At 44.4% G+C, this 18,487-nt stretch overlaps 1 protein-coding gene across 2 annotated transcripts in view; it reads right to left on the reverse strand.

Annotated features, from left to right (window-relative positions):
- Nucleotides 1-15,988, reverse strand: part of MARCHF6 (membrane associated ring-CH-type finger 6) — an 86,305-nt gene extending 70,317 nt beyond the window's left edge. Inside the window, exon 1 of one of the 2 annotated variants that reach the window (XM_064270382.1) lies at nt 15,777-15,988. In XM_064270382.1, the coding sequence (XP_064126452.1) occupies nt 15,777-15,795 (19 nt within the window). In that variant the 5' untranslated portion in view covers nt 15,796-15,988. The remainder of the gene's footprint in view (nt 1-15,776) is intronic. The other variant, XM_064270381.1, reaches the window with a different exon arrangement.
- Between the last annotated feature and the right edge of the window lie 2,499 nt (nt 15,989-18,487).

The following is an 18,487-nucleotide window of genomic DNA, read 5'->3' on the forward strand; positions in this document are numbered from 1 at the left end:
TATATGAAAACAGTGACAACAGCAGGTCTCAGCTGGGGAAAACCATCCTACAGGGAATTCTAGTACATTACTATTTCCAAACAGTGTGGGGTTTACATTAACTTTACCCAAATAATTTGTTCTCTGTCCTGATTCCTGAGAGATAATCTCTAAAACAAAGCTTGGAATTTAAGTGTCTTCGATAAGGACATCAGACCACATCTAACTAACAGGTTAGGTGAGGTGATGAGGTTACTCTGGGGTGAGACGTGGCCAGGCCAGAAAAACCCACCATGTATTGCCTGGTGATGACCTGGTGATACAGACCAGCCTCAGAAGAGAGGGGATGGAGTTTGCATTATGTAATGAGACTCCCAGTAAAAGCTCTGGACACCAAATCTCTATGGAATTCATGGTTAGTGAAAGACATCAATGCAAATGGGCAGGTAGCATTTTCACTCAGTATAATTATCTTGGGATTCACTCATTTTGTTTTGTCTTCATTCAACCCCAAAACAAATTTTGTACCTATCAGTAGTCACTCCCCACTCCCTTCTCTCTCTTCAGCCCCAAGCCACCACTAATTCACTCTTTTTAGATCTAAATTTGCTTGTTCTGGACATTTTGTATAAATGGGATCATATGATATTTGTCTTTCATAGCTTGTTTCCCTTAGCATAATGCGTTTAATGTTCACCCATGTTGTAACACATACCGGGTACTTCATTCTTTTTCATTACCAAACAATATTCCATTGAACATACATATCACATTTTGTTTATCCATTCATCAAGTGATGAACATTTGGGTTATTTCTACTAATTTGGCCATTACAAATACTGCTATGAATAGGTTTTTGTGTAAAAATACGTTTTCAATTTTCCTGGGTATATCCCTAGGAGTGAAATTGCTGGGTCATATTGGTGGCTCTATGATTAGATTTTTGAGCAACTGCCACAATCAACTGCACCATTTTACATTCTCACCAGAAATAAGCGAGGGTTCCAGTTTCTCCACATCCTCACCAACACCTGTTATCTTCCTTTCTGATTACAGCCGTCCTCATGAATATGAAGTGGTATCTCATCTGGTGCTAATTTGCACTTAGGCTGAGCATCTTTTCATTTGCTTATTAGCTATGTGCAGATATTCTTTGGTGAGGTATGTGTTCAAATCTTTTGCCTATTTTTAAAAATTAATTATTGTTAATTGAGTTTTGAAAAATTTTTTAAATACAAATCTTTTATCAGATATGTATCCTGCAAATATTTTCTCCCAGGCCCTTTTCATTCTCTTAACAGCGTCTTCTGAGGAGCGGAAGTTCTCAGTTTTGATGCCATCCAATGTATCAGCTTTTTCTTTTGTAAGTCATGTTTTTGGTGTCAGGCCTCAGAGAAATCTTAGCCTAACCCGAGATCACAAAGATTTTATCCTGTATTTTCTTTAGACGTTTCATAGTATTAGAATCCCTGTTGAGTTACTTTTGATATATGGTGTGAGGTATGGCTCAAGGTTCTTTTTTTCTCCCCTCTTTGTGTAACTAATTTATTCTACCACCATTTGTTGAAAGGACGACTTTACTTTTTCCACTGATTTGCTTTTGTGCCTTTGTCAAAAATCAGCTGTCCATATACGTGTGGTTCTAATTATGGAGAAAAGCTCAATATCATCTGTCAGAACAAGGCCTGGGGCTGAATGTGGAACAGACCATCAATTACTCCTATGCAAGTTCAAGTTGAAGCTGAAGAAAATTAAAACAAGTCCATGAGTCAATATATGACCTTGACTATGTCCCACCTGAATTTAGAGACTGTCTTAGTTGATCTAGTGCTGCTATAACAGAAATACCCCAAGTGGATGGCTTTAACAAAGAAAAATTTATTTCCTTAAGTAAATTAGGCTAAAAGTCCAAATTCAGGGTGTCAGCTCCAGGCGAAGGCTTTCTCTCTCTGTCGTCTCTGGAGGAATGTCCTTCTCATCAATATTCCCCTGGACTAGGAGCTTCTCCATGCAGGAAACCCAGGTCCAAAGGATGCGCTCTGCTCCAGCACTGTTTTCTTGGTGGTATGAGGGCCCCATGTCTCTCTGCTTGCTTCTTTTACATCCCAAAAGAAACCCGCTCAAGACACAATCCAACCCCATCCCATAGATTGAGTCCTGCCTCAACAACACAACTGCCACCCATCCCCTTCATTAACATCATAAAGGCACAATTTACAACACATAGGAAAATCACATCAGATGACAAAAGAGTGGACAATCACACAACACTGGGAATCATGGCCTAACCAAATCGATACACATTTTTGGGGGGGACACAATTCAATCCATGACAGAGACAATCTCAAGGAAAGATTTAACAAATTGAACACTAATGGCTGAAGACCAGATGAGCTATGGGAAGACATCAAATACATTATACATGAAGAAAGCAAAAGGTCATTAAAATGGCAGGAAGAAAAGACCAAAATGGAAGTCATAAGAGACTCTGAAACCTGCTCTTCAAAGTAAAGTAGCTACAGTGAATGAAAAAATGAGAAGTAAAAGACCTGAACAGAAGATTTCAAAGGGCAGCTCGAGAAGACAAAATAAAATATTATAACGAAATGTGCAAAGACCTGAAGATAGAAAACCAAAAAGGAAGAAAATGCTTGGCATTTCTCAAGCTGAAAGAACTGAAGAAAAATTCAAGCCTCAAGTTACAATACTGAAGGATTCCACAGGCAAAATACCGTATTAAGCAAGAAGCATCAAAAGCAGATGCAAGGAATACAGAGAGTAACTGTACCAAAAAGAACTGGTCAATGTTCAACCATTTCAAGAGGCAGCATGTGATCAAGAACCAATGGTACTGAAGTTCAAGCTGCATTGAGGCACCGGCGAAAAACAAGGCTCCAGGAACTGACCGAATACTAGTTGAGATGTGTCAACAAACGGATGCAGCACAGAGGTGCTCACTCGTCTATGCCAAGAAATACGGAAGACAGCTTCCTGGCCAACTGACTGGAAGACATCCATATTTATGCCTATTCCCAAGAAAGATGATCCAACCGAATGTGGAAATTATAGAACATTAATATCACATGCAAGCAAACTTTTGCTGAAGATCACTCAAAAACAGCTGCAGCAGTATATTGACAGGGAACTGCCAGACATTCAGGCCGGATTCAGGAGAGGACGTGGACCCAGGGATATCATTGCTGATGTCAGATGGATCCTGGCTGAAAGCAGAAAATACCAGAAGGCTGTTTCCCTTTGTTTTATTGACTAGGCAAAGGCATCCGACTGTGTGGATCATAACAAATTATGGATAACATTGTGAGAACAGGAGTACCAGAACAATTAATCGTGCTCATGCGGAACTGTACACAGGCAACATTATTGATTGCAGAGGCAGAAATGAAAATGCAATTCTTTTCTAATAATCCAGAAATTAAAGAGATCTGTAAGAATTTAAAATATACTCTTCTCACTAAAGTTTAAGTTCTCACAGTTATTTTTGTTAACATGTTTTTGTTACTTTAAAATATTTTAAATAACTTTTAAAGTAATATTCATTTCTAATATGGTAAGTGTAGTTTTATACACCCCACATAAATAAAAGCTCTTTGGATCCTTTTAAGGGTTAAGAGGTCCTGTGCAGTCCCTGGATGATGCAAACAGTTAATGCACTCTACTAACTGAAAAGACCATGGACCTCAATATGGATCGCCTCCACATAAAGAAAACAAAAATTCTCACAACTGGACCAATAACCAACATCATGATAAATGGAGAAAAGACTCAAGTTGTCAAGCATTTCCTTTTACTTCGATCTACAATCAACACCCATAGAAGCCAAAAAAAAAAAAAAAAAACAAACCCAAACCCGCTGCCGTCAAATCGATTCCAACCCATAGCAACTCTACAGGACAGCGTAGAACTGCTCCATAGAGTTCCCAAGGAGCTCCTGGTGGATTCGAACTGCTGACCTTTTGGCTAGCAGCCGTAGCTCTTAGCCACTACGCCACCAGGGTTTCCCTACATCACCAGGGTTTCCCCCATAGAAGCAGCAGTCAAGAAATCAAAAATGCACTGCATTGGGTATGTCTGCTGCAAAAGACCTATTTAAACTGTTGAAGAGCAAAGATATCATCTTGAAGACTATGGTGCGCCTGACCCAAGCCATGGTGTTTTCAGTTGCCTCCCATGAATGTGAAAGCTGGACAATTAAGGAAGACAGAAGAAGAACTGACACCTTTGAACTGTAGTGTTGGTGAAGAATATTGAATATACCAGGGACTGGCAGAGGAATGAACAAATTTGTCTTGGAAAAAGTACAACCAGAACACTCCTTAGAAGCTAAGATGGCAAGACTACATCTCACATACTTTGGATATATTGTCAGGAAGGATCAGTCTCTGGAGGAGGACATCATGCTTGGTAAAGTAGAGGGTCACCAAAAAAGAGTAAGACCCTTAACGAGACGGACTGACACAGTGGCTGCAACAATGGGCTCAAGCATAACAATGATTGTGAGGATGGCACAGGACCAGGCATTGTTTCTTTCTGTTGTATACAGGGTCACTATGAGTTTAAACCGACTCGATGGCACCTAACAACAACAGCTAACTGAAAGGCTGGAGGTTCAAGAGGTGCCTTGGAAGACCTGGCAATCATCTACTTCCAAAAAAACCACTGAAAACCTTATGCAGCACAGTTCTACCCTGACTCACATGGGATCGCCATGAATGAGAATTGATGAATCAGAATTGACTGGACGGCAACCGGGGAAAAAAGAGGGGGATGGTCCTGAGACCAAAATTTGAGTGCCACTGTTCTACACCAATGGTCTTCAAACTATTCCATGCAGTGGCAGTGTATCTAGATGCCATACAAAATCTAAGAACGGGGAAACAGAATTTATACAAGAAACATTTTTGGCATAGTTCCTAGGTACATGGTAGGTATTTACTTGCTGGATGGACAAGAAAGCAAAAGACAAGGACTCTCCAAATCTTTGCTATATCGCAAAAGTGCTAAAATACAACTGCACACTTACAAAATGTCAATTTTATTGTGTATAAATTATACCTTATATGCTAATGCTAGAAGGATCAGTGGTTGGAAAACATGGCCTTGGTGACATACAATGCCAGAGATTGAATGATAGAATTTTGCAAGACCAACAGACTTCTTCATTGCAAATACCTTCTTCCACCAACATAAATGGCGACTATACACATGGACCTTGCCAGATGGAACACACAGAAATCAAATTGACTACATCTGTGGAAAGAGACGATGGAAAAGCTCAATATCATCAGTCAGAACGAGGCCAGGGGCCGACTGTGGAACAGACCATCAATTGCTCATATGCAAGTTCAAGCTGAAACTGAAGAAAATCAGAGCTAGTCCACGAGAGCCAAAATATGACCTTTAGTATATGCCTCCTGAACTTAGAGACCATCTGAAGAACAGATTTCACGCACTGAACACTAGTGACCACAGACCAGACGAGTTGTGGAATGACATCAAGGACATCATCCATGAAGAAAGCAGGAGGTCACTGAAGAGACAGGAAAGAAAGAAAACACCAAGATGGATGTCAGAGGAGACTGTGAAACTTGCTCTTGAGTGTTGAGCAGCTAAAGCAAAAGGAAGAATTGATGAAGTAAAATAACTGAACAGAAGATTTCAAAGGGCCTCTCAAGAAGACAAAGTATTATAATGACATGTGCAAAGAGCTGGAGATGGAAAACCAAAAGGGAAGAACACGCTCGGCATTTCTCAAGCTGAAAGAACTGAAGAAAAAATTCAAGCCTCAAGTTGCAATAGTGAAGGATTCCATGGGGAAAATATTAAACAACACAGGAAGCATCAAAAGAAGATGGAAGGAATACATAGATTCATTATACCAAAAAGAATTAGTTTATATTGAACCATTTCAAGAGGTGGCATATGATCAGGAACCGATGGTACTGAAGGAAGAAGTCCAAGCTGCTCTGAAGGCATTGGGGAAAAACTAGGCTCCAGGAATTGATGGAATAGCAATTGAGATGTTTCAACAAACAGATGCAGCCCTGGAGGTGCTCACTCATCTATGCCAAGAAATATGGAAGACAGTTTCCTGGCCAACTGACTGGAAGAGATCCATATTTATGCCTATTCCCAAGAAAGGTGATCCAAACGAATGTGGAAATTATAGAACAATATCATTAATATCACACGCAAGCAAAATTTTGCTGAAGATCATTCAAAAACGGCTGCAGCAGTATGTCGACAGGGAACTGCCAGAAACTCAGGCCAGTTTCAGGAGAGGACGTGGAACCAGGGATATCATTGCTGATGTCAGATGGATCCTGGCTGAAAGCAGAGAATACCAGAAGGATGCTTCCCTGTGTTTTATTGACTTCACGAAGGCATTCGACTGTGTGTATCATAACAAACTATGGATAACACTGCGAAGAATGGGAATTCCAGAACACCTAATTGTGCTCATGAGGAACCTTTACATAGATCAAGACGCAGTTGTTCAGACAGAACAAGGGGATACTGATTGGTTTAAAGTTAGGAAAGGTGCACGTCAGGGTTGTATTCTTTCACCGTACCTATTCAATCTGTATGCTGAACAAATACAAGAAGCTGGAGTATATGAAGAATGGGGCATCAGGATTGGAGGAAGACTCATTAACAACCTGCGTTATGCAGATGACACAAACCTTGCTTGCTGAAAGTGAAGACGACTTGAAGCACTTACTAATGAAGATCAAAGACCACAGCCTTCAGTATGGATCACACCTCAACATAAAGAAAACAGAAATCCTCACAACTGGACCAATGAGCAACATCATGATAAATGGAGAAAAGATTGAAGTTGTCAAGGATTTCATTTTACTTGGATCCACAATCAACAGCCATGGAAGCAGCAGTCAAGAAATCAAAAGACGCACTGCATTGGGTAAATCTGGTGCAAAGGACCTCTTCAAAGTGTTGAGGAGCAAAGATGTCACCCTGAAGACTAAGGTGCACCTGACCCAAGCCATGGTATTTTCAGTCACATCATATGCATGTGAAAGCTGGACAATGAATAAGGAAGACCGAAGAAGAATTGACAGCTTTGAATTGTGGTGTTGGCGAAGAATGTTGAACACACAATGGACTGCCAAAAGAACGAACAAATCTGTCTTGGAAGAAGTGCAGCCAGAATGCTCCTTAGAGGCAAGGATGGCGAGACTGCGTCTTACATACTTTGGACGTGTTGTCAGGAGGGATCAGTCCCTGGAGAAGGACATCATGCTTGGCAGAGTACAGGGTCAGCGGAAAAGAGGAAGACCGTCAACAAGGTGGACTGACACAGTGGCTGCAAGGATGAGCTCAAGCATAACAACGATTCTAAGGATGGCGCAGGACTGGGCAGTGTTTTGTTCTGTTGTGCATAGGGTCGCTATGAGTCGGAACCGACCCAATGGCACCTAACAACAACAACAACAACAAGCTAATACTGTGTTTAAGGAATACAGTCAGTTGGGAGTGGTGGAAACAGATAAAGCGGCTATTATACTTAAGATAATTTTTAAGAAAGAAGTGGAGAATGCTTCGATGTCCCCAAGCCTTCAGGAACCCATCATGTCCAAAACTGAACTTATCTCTTACATTTCACAGTTGATGAAACTACACGAGAAACCCTTTTTAACTCCTTCTCTTTCTACGTGGAAACCCTGGTGGTGTAGTGGTTAGGAGTTATGGCGACTAACCAAAAGTTCGGTAGTTTGAGTCCACCAGGAGCTCCTTGGAAATTCTATGGGGCAGTTCTACTCTGTCCTATAGGGTCGCTATGAGTCAGAATCAACTCGCTGGCAACAGGTTTGGTTTTCTCTCTACATTACCACCTCAGTCACTGTTCTGTTAATTCTACCCTGACGTTTCTCCTCTTCCATGCTTGGCATCCCCACTGCTGTAAACTACTGTGATATCCTGCCTAGCCTACTGCAATAGCATACTAATGTTGTTGTTATCAGGTGCCATCGAGTCGGTTCTGAGTCATAGTGACCCCATGTGCAACAGAATGAAACACTGCCTGGTCCTGCACCATCTTCACAATTTCTATCATGCCTAAGCCCATTGTTGCAGCCACTGTGTCAATCCGTCTCATTGAGGGTCTTCCTCTTTTTTGCTGACCCTCTACTTTACTAAGCATGTCGTCCTTCTCCAGCGACTGGCCCCGCCTCATAACATGTCCAAAGTACACAAGATGAAGCCTGGCCATCCCTACTCCTAAGGAGGATTCTGGCTCTACCTCTTCCAAGACAGACTTATTCGTTCTTTTGGCGGTCCGTGATATATTCAATATTCTCTGCCAACACCGTAATTCAAAGGGAGCAATTCTTCTTTGGTCTTCCTTATTCATTGTCCAGCTTTTGCATGTTTGTGAAGCGACTAAAAATATCATGGCTTGGGCCGGGCGCACCTTAGTTGTCAAGGTGACATCTTTGCTTCTTAAGCATTCTCATACATGGTCAGAATAAATAATAGCTTATTTCCATGGCACCTTAACCCTTCTTTTTTAAGAACTCTTTCCATGTGTCCTGCACTGTATTACAAGTAATTGATCTTCAGTTGCAATAGTCAAGTTCTTTACCATTACCTTTAGGTGATGCCACTGTTCCCATCACCACAGACAAACATTCAGTACTTCCCAAAGAATGATTCCTTTCACCCTCGCCCTCCTCCCCTGGTCAGCAGTAGTAAGCACTGGTTTTTATATATTTACCTATTCTTGTCATTTTTATATAAGTAAGCCCATACAATATTTGTCCTTTTGTGACTGACTTATTTCACTCAGCATAATGTATTCAAGGTTCATCCATATTATAGCATGTATCAGGACTATCACTGAGCTGTATACCAGAAAGAAGGGGGAGGGGGAGTAACAAATAGAATGGTATATATAGTTTTACCACAAAACAGCAGCAAAAAAAGGACTGCAGTTGTTGATACTACTCAAACCAAACCCATTGCCATCGAGTCAATTCCAACTCACAGCAATCCTATAGGACAGAGCAGAACTGCCCCATAGAGTTTCCAAGGAGTGCCTGGTGGATTCAAACTGCCAACCTTTTCGTTAGCAGCCATAGCTCTTAACCATGCCACTGGGGTTTCCAGATACTACTTAGGTATAAATAAATACAACATGGGATTAGTTTTCTTGGTTCAGAAGTTTAGGGTTATGGTTTCGTGGGCCTGTCCAGTCAACTGTCCTAATATTGTTTTAAGAGTTTCTGCACTACCTCCTAGTTCAGTTGAGTAGTGCCTGGGGTCTTAAAAGCCTGCAAGCAGGCTAAGGCTGCCTATGTACAACCAAAAATCTCATGGGATTTGGTTTCTTGGTTTGGAGGTTTAGGGTCATGGTTTCACGGGACATCCCAGTTACCTGGCCTAATAACATTTTCAGTGCTTCTGTTCTACCTCTTAGTTTGCTGCATAGCACCTGGGGTCTTAAAAGCTTGCAACTGGCCATCCAAGGCACAACTAGTCTAAACAACTGTTTAATTTAACTACTAAAAAATGTCTGCCTTGAACATTAAGCTGTTCTAAGAACTATCTATATGTGATCAAAGTGACAATAGCAACTCAAAAGATTATATAGGAGCCTTAGGGACAATGAATTTATGTTATTGGTGGAGGAACAACTGAGAAAAGGAGGGTGACAATGGTTGCACAACTTGAATGTAATCAATGTCACGGAATTTACATGTAAAAATGGTTGAATTGGTGTATGTTTTGTAGGCAGGCCATCCAAGATACAGAGTGATCTCTATTCTACTGGAGCAACAGAGGAAGAAAGAAACCCAGGAATCCAAGAAGGAAATGGTCTGCAGGTCTAATTGCCTCCATGAACTACTACCTCTGTTGCCATGAGATTAGAAGAGATGGCTGTTTTGATCAGGGACCCAATAGGTGGGTCTTGACCAAAAGCAGAAATACAGTAGAGCAGAACTTCGAATTCTTATTGGAAACCAGACTTACTGGATACACTGAGACTGGAGGAATCCCAAATCTACTGCCTAGAAAAAAACTTTTAAACCTTGAACCAAAACAATCCCATGAAGTCACCTTTAAAATAAACAACAGTTAAGTTCAACTGATAAAGAATGTTTGACTTGAGCATTGTGGCCTTTTAAAGAATTTAATATATGAGATTGACAACAGTAACTCTAAAACACCAATGAGAACTTTAAGGGGCAGTGTATAAGTTAAAAGTGATGAAACAGTATGGGCAGAGAGAGTGACATTGGTGACACAATGTGAACTATGTAACCACTGTCAACGAGGTGTACGTATACAAAAATTAATAACTGATCTTCATGTCCTTACAGGAGAGAAGTAAAACTCACTAAAATAAGCCTAGTCTGGAAAAAACTGGAAGTAGATGTCTGGAAGAGAATAACCAGGTAGTCCAGCATTAATCACTCAACAGTATCTCAACCTACAAAGTATTCTAGTCCAACAATTCAGCAAACACCTTTTGGAATCTCTGCTCAGCTCAAGAAAGGACACCATCAGCCATGATTTTTATTCTTATGTTATCTTCTCCACCTCACTACTACTCAGCTACCTACGTCAAGGGTAAGCCTCTGACCTAAGATGGGTCAATCAGATTTTGCCTCACAAAAATTTGGGTTTAGCATTTGCTCGGGAAAAAAAATATTTTCAGAGAAGTTGCCAGGGACACAGTGGCAAGACAATTTGTCTCCTCTCAGTTCGAAACCCTCCCATAGCTCTCCGTCTTACTAAGTAAAACCCAAAACCCACTGCAGTCAAGTCCAACTCACCGTGACCCTATAGGATAAAGTAGGGTTTCCAAGGCTGTAAATCTTTACGGTTGCAGACTGACACATCTTTGTCCATGGTGCAGATAGTGAGTTTGAACCATCAACCTTCCAGTTAGCAGCCAAGCCCTTAAGCACTGCGCCACAGGGCTCCTATGCTAAGTGAAAACCAACGTACATCCTACTTGCTCAGTCCTCTCTACACCTCTCCTTGGACCCAGAACTCATGCACTCCACTGCAGCCACCAGGCTTCACAACGGCTATTCCCTTATCCTGGACTGCTCTCTCCAAAGGCAATTAGAAGGTTAACTCCCTCTCCTCCTTTCTACTTTCACTGCCATATAAAACCGCAGCCCCTGCCCTGGAATCTGGCACTCCTTATTTCCCCCCGATTTACTGGTCTCCATAGCACTTATGGGGACCTGGTGGCGCAGTGGTTAAGCATTTGGCTGCTAATCAAAAGGCTGGTAGTTTGAATCCACCAGTTGCTCCTTGGAAACCCTATGGGGCAGTTCTCCTCTGTCCTATAAGATCTCTAAGAATAGGAATCAACTCGATGGCAATGGGTTTGTTTTTGTTGTAGCACTTATGAAGCCCTGATGGCACACCGGTTAACAGCTACGGCTGCTAATCAAAAAGTCGGCAGTTCGAATACACTAGCTGCTCCTTGGAAACGCTATGGGGCAGTTCTGCTCTGTCCTACAGGCTCACTATGAGTTGGAATCGACTTGATGGGAACAGGTTTGGGTTTTTTTTTTTTTTTTGGAAGCACTTGTAACCTTGTAGTTATGTCATATAATTCATTATGTGTTTATTTTCTGTCTCCCCTTCCTCCTGTACCAAGCTAATACCTAGAATGTAAGCTCTATGAAAGAAAGAATTTTGTCTATTTTGTTCCCTTCCTAGCCCAAGTATATAGAAAGAGTGCCTGCTGCCACGTAGCAGGGGCTCAACAAACATTTATCAAAGAAGTACACGTATGCTTGGCCACAGCCGTACCACCGCAGTGAAAGCTGACCCATGGAAGCAGAAGAATGAAGCAGGCGTGTCTGGAAGTGGAGATGAAAGACCACGTGCTCCCAGAAAGAGGGTAATTAGCTGTCTGCTTCCTAATGACTTTCCATCCTTTTAACCTGTTTCTTCCAAATCTAAGTTGCATGAAGTCTCCACATAGTGACTATACAACATGATATGTTTAATCACCAATAACAATTGCTTGGTATCACATGAAAAGCTACTGGTAAGATTTTTGTATTAAGCTCTGCTAATGAAGCAGTAATTGAGCAAAATGAAAAAGGAGAAATCAGCCTTGTGTATCACTAGGCTAAAATGAAAACCTTCTACTATGGCAGAATGTTTAAAATCATCTTAAAAAGGGCTTCACACATCAATTCTTACTCCCAACATCTGTTCCAGCATGGCAGGGCTTTTCCTTAAAATACTGTATGTCCTTGAGCAAAGGACAGATTTTGTTCTGAACCTGAAAGATCTTGGTGCACTGCAGGGTCGGACTTCTATCTGTAAATGAGGAGGCCACACATCTAAAGGCCCCACAACAAATTGAAGTTTAAATATCTGATGATTGACAGCGGTTTACAAGGCATGTCTGCACGCATACAAACAACATTCAAACAATAAAGACTCATCCCCTCGGTTCCGGAATGGATTGTAAGCATTTTATTTGATAAAAATAAAGTTTAATACCCTGCACACTTTGAAGGTCTTTAAAATCTAGCAAATATATGATATGAAAAGCCAAAATCCATCTGGCAAATAAACAATTCTCTAATAGAAATCGGTCTTCTTCACTACAAATACAAAACACTCTCAGCATTACAGCATCACACAGGGTATTGTCAGAGGAGAGAATATGCTGCTTTGTAGAGGGCGGGAAGAGCTACACCCTGTTTGCGAGGTTGGCGGTTTGTAACATTCTTAATACCTTTGCTCACAGTATTAACATATTTAACAGAAAAGTAAACCACAACATTACCAGTGTTTTTAGCACTGGGGGACAGGATTACAAGGTTTTAAAAAGATTTAATATTCTTTAGGGTCACTATGAGTTGGATTATTCTTTATATTCTAGTTTTTCCAGATCTACATAAAACTGTTTATTTTGTAATCAGAAAAAACTAAAATTCTATTTTTTTTTTTTTCATTTGAGAAATAATCTGTGATACTTGGTTTAACAGACAGAACAGTTGTTGCCAGGTTTTGGGCGTCTTCACTTCGTCATTTTTACTGTGACATCCTCTGTAACCTCCCTTTTCTTCCAGTGTTTTTTCAAGTTAAGTTTAAATTAATTTTGAAAATTTTAGAAGACTTTCAATTTGGAATATGCAAAAGCAAGCATGAAAAATATTAATATTGATTTTCATTTCACAACTTATAGTTTCATTTAGAAAAGGCAAAATAAAGACCCATTAAATTATAAAGCAAGTGCCAAAAATAAGTTATTTCAACATTAGGGACTCAGTATACACTTATAAAACGTAAGTCTAAATATTATCTGAGTCTGAATATTATCTCTGCCATTCACTACGTATGTGACCTTAGACAAGTTACTTAGACTAACGTCAGTTTCCTCTTCTGTAAAATGGGGATACTGCCTACCTAAACATGCTGAGAAAATTAAAGAGGTATGTGTGTTTAGTAAAGTACCTGCCACATATCAAGCCCTCAGTAAATGTTAGTAGGGATGAGTGTTCAAGTTAGTAAGTAATTATCATCTATACCATGCCCTGATTATAGTTGTACAAGGGAAAAAAGACTAGAAGCATACTGGAAATATTCCTTTCGTGATCCAGTATACACTTCAAGATTTTGCAATTCCTGAATTATCACCATCGCTGCACCACAGATATTTGCAAAGAATGGGAATTTACTACAGCATGCCAGTACATATCAAGTGATATACATACATACACATAGCCTTACTAGATTTTATTCATCAAAACTTGAATCCAAAAAGATGTGAGACCTGTACAAATGGCAACTTACATGCAAGGACCACTGCCAGAAAAGAAGGTAGTTGCTACCCTTCTGCAGTTTCATGGCACTGTTTTTCCAAAGGTATCTCCTATGATGACTGGCTTCACTGCATGTGTGGCGTAATGAAAGGAAAACTCATTTGGAGCCAGAATACCTCGGTTCAAATCTGTTTAATAGTTTTGTAAGCCTTGGACAAGGTATTAAAATAAGCTAAGCCTAAATTTTCCACATCTGTAAGAGAACAATACTTACCTAGTCCATAGGGCTGTTGTGAGGAAAGCCAGTGCGAAGGCACGTGAGTAGGCCTTGTAAACTGTCAAATGCCCAGTGCAAATATTACAGTGGAGGTTCTCACTCATTTCCTAAGGGAAGGCTTCTTTAAATCAAGTTTCTTCAAATCATTAAAAATACAGATAACATCAAAATTTTATCACTCATTACTGCACCCTGTGGCGGTGCTCAATGATTTGATTTCATTTAAAATCTCCGAAGTTGCTCTCCATGTGGTCCGCAGTGAGTCAGAATCGACTCAATGGGACCCAACAACAAGGAGGTTGAGGGGGTTTATCCTCAGAGATGCATTAGCACTCAGACGTGGGTCTACACTAATAAGCGTAACATCAAGCAGGATAATTCAGAATTTCCTATATCAATTCACTGAATTATTTGATAAGACTCAACAAAAAGATAATACTACTTAAAAGTAACCTGCAGTGAGTAAGCAAATGCATTTCAATACTCTTAGATGTTGGTGTTTCTATCTTAGGTATGCAATTTACAACGGTCAGCTCGTCCCACAGCAGTTTTATCTGAAGACACACGCAGTGAGAAAACAGCCAGCCTGCAAACCCCAGCCTACTGGTGGCCAAGGATTAAAGCCAAAACAAAAGGAATTTGGAGAGCCGCCTTGGAACCATGTCTTCGGACCTCGTCCTCCCCGTTCAGCAAGCAGGTTCTTGAGGAGCGGCAAGCAGAGGGCCAGGCTTTCACAGAGGGCTCAGCCCCCTCCGCCGGGCCATCACCTGGCAGTATTTGTCGCCAAGTCTCAAAGCCAACAAAGAAGTTCGCAGAGTGGGTCCGGCCTGGACAGCGGCCGGCACGGCGACATCCAGACAGACACGAAGGGTGGGGATGCAGGGCCCGCCTCGCCAAGCAGGACCCCCCCCCTCCCGAACAGGACCTCTCCCCGATCGGGGTCCCCCTTCCCTAGCGAGGACCCCCTCCCCAGCAGCGCCCCCTCCCTGAGAAGGACCCCCTCCCCGAGCAGCGCCCCCTCCCCGAGAAGAAACCCCTGCCCGAACAGCGCCCCTTCCCCGAGCAGCGCCCCCTCCCCGAGAGGGACCCCCTCCCCGAGAAGGACTCCCTCCCCGAGCAGCGCCCCCTCCCCGAGCAGGACCCCCTCCCCGAGCAGCGCCCCCTCCCCGAGAAGGACCCCCTCCCCAGCAGCGTCCCCTCCCCGAACAGCGCCCCCTCCCCGAGAAGGACCCCCTCCCCGAGCAGCGTCCCCTCCCCGAACAGCGCTCCCTCCCCGAGCAGCGTCCCCTCCCCGAACAGCGCCCCCTCCCCGAGAAGGACCCCCTCCCGAGCAGCGTCCCCTCCCGAGCAGCGTCCCCTCCCCGAACAGCGCCCCCTCCCCGAGAAGGACCCCCTCCCGAGCAGCGTCCCCTCCCCGAGCAGCGTCCCCTCCCCGAGCAGCGCCCCCTCCCTAGCGGGGTTCTCCTCCCGACCAGGGTCCCCCTCCCGAGCAGCGCCCCGTCCCACAACAGGTCCCCCTTCCCGAGGAGGCCGGCTCTCCGGGGACCGAGGACAAGGCTGCGGTCACCGGGCCGACGCCCCCCGGGGCCTGGGCCGCGGCGGGAAGGCGGGGGTCGGCGACACCCTGCGCCCCCCGAGTGGACGGACGGGCGGCCTCGCGGCGCCGGACAAACGGCCGCGGCCCCCTCCCCGCCCGCCTCGAGCGCCGCAGAGGGCGCGGGCCGGCGCCGACCTACCTTCCTCTGAGGTGTCCATCTTGTCGGGGCGGCGGTGACGCAGCCTCGAGGCTCCGCGGCCGGCAGGGGCCTTCCGGCGGCGGGCAGGGACGGCAGGCGGGACAGGCAGAGGCAAGGGCGCTGGGCGGGCAGGTGCGTGCGCTCAGGTGCCAGAGCCGCGAGAGGAAGAGGAAGGCGAGGCGAGGGAGAGGCTGACAGAGCCTGCGACGAGGGGGAGGGGCGGCCGCGGGGCGGGGCGTCGCCGGCCGGAAGGGGAGGGGCGATGTGCCGCCAACGCACGTCGTCACTTCCGGTCTCCGCGCGCCCTGCGTTGGCGTTGTCGGTGGCGAGTATTGGAGTGAGGGGGAGTCACGAGGGACGACGGGGGGCGAAGAGAAACGTAGAGAGGATGAGGGGCGACGGGAAACGTCGGGGGGCGGCGGGAAACGTCGAGGGGCGGCGGGAAACGTCGAGGGGCGGCGGGAAACGTCGAGGGGCGGCGGGAAACGTCGAGGGGCGGCGGGAAACGTCGAGGGGCGGTGGGAAACGTCGAGGCCGAGAGGCGGGGGCAGTGGGTCCTGCGGGGCGCAGCTGCCTCGGCCTCGTCCGAAGTCTGCGCGGGAGTGCCGGCCGAGAACAAAGGAGGAGTTGGGCTTTGAGTGCCCGGCCTGAGGGCGATGAGGGCCACGCGCGGGCAGAGAAGCGTTCGGCCATGGCAGGACAGGGCCCAGCCGTGGGGACCGAAGAGTGGCTCCTGGTGCTTGTGGAAAGCAGGCCTTGGTTTGGAACCCCTGCTGATAATCTGCTTTTCTAACAACTTCGCAGGCGATGCTAATCTGCTTAGGGACCAATTCCGAGGACCGCTAGGAGACCAGTGGTTCTGAAAATGCGTTACACTTAAGAATCACCTGGATTTCGTTAAACCGTAGGTTCTAATTCAGTGTATCTGGGGTGGAAATGCAACTTCCCTAACCAGGTAGACGCCCCCGTAAAAATACACGTCCTGCATCCCTGCTCCTACTTTCCCTGAGGTTCTGGTGCCACACAACTGGAATGGGTCCAGGAAGCTGCATTTTCATCTTATCTCCCAGGTTGGTTCTGGTGCACATTTTGAAGAAGTACTTAAACATCACGGAAGTATAAAATGATGAACACTGACTTTACCAAAATTCCCAGGGAGATTTCATTTGGTTGGAAGAACAGCTTCGATAAACCTCTTAGACTGGGGATTGACACACACACCCCAACTCTTAGGGAAATAGATAAAGATTAGGGGACAAGGCTTGATTCGGTGAGTTAAGGGCACTTGTCTGGCTAGAGCTACATTGCTTCCGATGAAGAAAGGCTGAGCCCTGAAACTCATCCACCATTCTCATCACAGTCTTTGACTTTTTCTCTAGATAGAAGTTGAAAGTTTTAGAGAATGCAAATTAGGAGGACCATCAAATTAGAGTTTCCTGAGAGGAGGCAAAGAAGTCTCTCCAACCTCAACGGGAAAAGTTTAAACAATATGCAGATGACAGCAGGAATAGGTTTAAGGATGCTAGCAATCTCCCATGTGTGTGAGTGGAGGAATTGGAAAGACCCCCTCCTCAGTCCTCATCAATCAGAATAAGGCTTGGAATAAAAATAGTGCCGTCCTTAAAAAAGAGAGCAGCCTTCAAGACTAATGTTCCTTATGTGACTTAAGCAGGAAAGAATTCAAACTCTCTGACACAATAATGGAAGCCCCTTGACTTCAAGGGCTGATGGGGCACCTTGAGAATGGAGCAGATAAATATGTTTAGACGATACTGCTTCTAAGAAACTGGATTTGAAGGAGGCTCAGTCCCTGCCCCACCCACTTCCAACAAGCGCTAACACTGTCCAGCCTGTGGCAGAGCACTTCTCAGCCCAGGCCATGGACACAGTTCCAGACCACCAAACCCAGTCTTAGATATTAGAGCATAAGAAGGAAAAATTCAGAGAGAGAGACTTTGAGATTTGCTGAGAGAAGTACCCGTAGCACTTAAGGACAGGTATATGAACTTTGGAGCAGTAGAGCCAGGTTAGGATTGGAGGGATGTGTGTATGTGATGTTTGGGAGGGGGATGTGAAGGGGTCCCTCCTTTTGTCTTTAGGTACCTTCCCTTGTGATGCTCAAAGGAAACATAACCTTGGTTAACCGATTTTCCTTTTGACAGTCCATTTTGAGGTTGCCCTGACCTTTTTTCATTCAGCCTTTGAGGCTCAAATATCAGAGTAATAAACCAACGTTTGTTGAGTCCCTGCTTTGTGCCAGGCACTGGCCCTCACAACCAACCTTTGAGATAGGTAATGAAGTCAGACCTCTCTTAGTTGCAACTAAACTGGGGGGGGGGGGGCAAAAGGGGAAGTGTACTACTGATATGAGCAAACTGTGGAAAGGGAAGGGGTCTGCTAGGCCTCAGGGACTCAGAGCCAGAGCCTCGCTCTCCCTCCATCCCTTCTCTGCTTATCTGCACGTTGCTTCATGCTGTCAGACCAGCTTCCTCCACATGGCAGAAGACAACGCCACTGGCAGCTCTCAACTTCACATCTGAGGGTGATGATCTCTAGTCCGAGCATAAGAATTTCCACGGAAGGACAGTTGGTTTCGCTGGGTACCATCCCTGAACCAAATGATTGTGCCCAAGAGCTAGGACCATAAGAAGATGGGCACCACCTGTTATGAACTACATTGAAGTGGTGAAGAACATTTTCCACAGAGGGGG

Source organism: Loxodonta africana, chromosome 2 (genome assembly GCF_030014295.1).
Source record: "Loxodonta africana isolate mLoxAfr1 chromosome 2, mLoxAfr1.hap2, whole genome shotgun sequence".
Classification (NCBI taxonomy): domain Eukaryota; kingdom Metazoa; phylum Chordata; class Mammalia; order Proboscidea; family Elephantidae; genus Loxodonta; species Loxodonta africana.